Below are 2163 nucleotides of genomic sequence, written 5' to 3' on the forward strand. Positions count from 1 at the left end.
TGCAATGGCACGATCTTGGCTCACTGCAACCTCCGCCTCCTGGGTTCAAGCGGTTCTCCTGCCTCAGCCTCCCAGGTAGCTGGAATTACAGGCACCCACCTGGCTAATCTTTTGTATTTTTAGGAGAGATGGGGCTTCACTATGTTAGCCAGGCTAGTCTCGAGCTCCTGACCTCGTGATCCACCCACCTCTGCCTCCCAAAGTGCTCGGATTACAGGCGTGAGCCACTGTGCCCAGCCACTGGTCCAAATCTCTTAACCAGAAGAAGGGAGGAAAAGAGAAAGTGGGAAGGGAAAGCATGTGAGTTCATCCCTCCTGCCTGTGATTTTCTCACACTGCGTCCGTTCCTCCATTCATCATATGTCTTCAGAAGGCATGAACAAAAGGCTAGGAGAACAGTAGTATCAGGTCAGAATATTTCCCCACTTGTATCTGGTCTTGCAAGAAATAGCTGGTTTGCACAAAGGATTTAATTGAAGTGAGTTTAATAAATGGACTATTAACAGAGGTGCAACAGCCTTAAGGGAACTCGGCAAAGAGTGGTGAAGACCAGGGACAAGCACAGCAGGAAGCCAATGCCACTCATAGACGCGTAGAAGCAAGTGGTGATGGTGTTACTGGACCCCTGTGAGAGCCACAGCTGTGGAGAAGGGAACACTTGAAAGTCCCGTGGCAAAGAGGAATGCAGCCACTGCAAAACCATGTCCCAACAAGGAGTCACAGTGGGATAAATAGGCTGACCTGGCTTCCTGCCTTCTAATCCCCAGTCAGCACCAGCCATCAGCCAAACCCAATTGGAAGCCAGAGGACAAGGAGGGTCAGATGACACAGTTGTAGGCGTCAGCCTCCCAGAGCACAAGCCAAGGCAAAGGGTGGAGAGTGGAGGGGAAAACAGAGAGGAACCAACACACAGTCAACAATCATAAGTGAAAAATGTTCGGCTTATCCCACAAAGCAAACCACTGTGTGCAGCTTATTACGACTTTCTGTTAGCATACTGGACTTCTTTTTTTTTTTTTTGGAGTCATGTGCGCCTTTATTAGCTGAGCCATTACTTGAGAGGGACGAAGCGGGAGGAGTGGGTGGCCCCGATGCCGGGCCGGCCGTGCTTTACGGGCTTGTAGGTGATGGAGAACTCGCCCAGGTAGTGGCCGATCATCTCGGGCTTGATCTCCACCTGGTTGAAGGTCTTGCCGTTGTAGACGCCCACCATGCTGCCCACCATCTCGGGTAGGATGATCATGTCCCGCAGGTGCGTCTTCACCACTTCCGGCTTCTCCATGGGCGGCGCCTCCTTCTTGGCCTTGCGCAGGCGCTTCAGCAGGGAGTGCTGCTTCCGCTGCAGGCCCCGGTTCAGCCGCCGCCGCTGGCGCGCACTGTACAGCTGCATCAGCTGCTCGTAGGACATGTCCAGCAGCTGGTCCAGGTCCACGCCGCGGTAGGTGAACTTGCGGAAGGTCCGCTTCTTCTTCTGCTCTACTTCTGCCATCTTGCCGGATCCTCAGAAGAGCAGCATACTGGACTTCTGTATGCACCAGAAGAAATGCAACATTATTTTGTGGAAGTTCAAAAGACAGATGGCATCTAGGGCTCCCAGTGGGTAGGATTTGGATTTTCTTTCCACAACCCTCACAACATGTCTCCTTACTCTACATTCTACATCTGTGTGAGGGACAAAAAATTCTGCATGAGCATGTTTCTAGCATCTAGTTGTTTTTTTGTTTTGTTTTGTTTTTGTTTTTGTTTTTGTTTTTGTTTTTTTTTGAGACAGAGTCTCGCTCTGTCGCCCAGGCTGGAGTGCAGTGGCGTGATCTCGTCTTACTGCAAGCTCCGCCTCCCTGGTTCACGCCATTCTCCTGCCTCAGCCTCCCGAGTAGCTGGGACTACAGGTGCCTGCCACCACGCCTGGCCAATTTTTTGTATTTTTAGTAGAGACAGGGTTTCACCGTGTTAGCCAGGATGGTCTCGATCTCCTGACCTCAAGATCTGCCCGCCTTGGCCTCCCAAAGTGCTGGGATTACAGGCATGAGCCACTGCGCCCGGCCAGCTTCTAGGTTTTTAGGAAGGCCATCTTCTTCAATGCTCTCCCCCACCTGCTACATCAGGAATCACCCAACAGCATTGCTGACAGGTTATTGAGTCTGATTAGGTACTTTGGTGACA

At 51.6% G+C, this 2163-nt stretch overlaps 1 protein-coding gene across 1 annotated transcript; it reads right to left on the reverse strand.

The window, feature by feature from the left end:
• Positions 1 to 1006: 1006 nt before the first annotated feature.
• Positions 1007 to 1529, reverse strand: LOC100972205 (small ribosomal subunit protein uS19). The gene has a single exon (XM_008978022.5). It carries the CDS (start codon positions 1487 to 1489, stop codon positions 1052 to 1054), a length of 438 nt encoding a protein of 145 aa, XP_008976270.1. The 5' UTR covers positions 1490 to 1529; the 3' UTR covers positions 1007 to 1051.
• Between the last annotated feature and the right edge of the window lie 634 nt (positions 1530 to 2163).

This window comes from Pan paniscus, chromosome 13, assembly GCF_029289425.2.
Source record: "Pan paniscus chromosome 13, NHGRI_mPanPan1-v2.0_pri, whole genome shotgun sequence".
In the NCBI taxonomy this organism is placed as follows: Eukaryota; Metazoa; Chordata; class Mammalia; order Primates; family Hominidae; genus Pan; species Pan paniscus.

Coding starts and splice junctions, on each gene's coding strand:
- LOC100972205 (XM_008978022.5), bottom strand. CDS start 1,489: ATGGCAGAAGTAGAGCAGAAGAAGAAGCGGACCTTCCGCAAGTTCACC.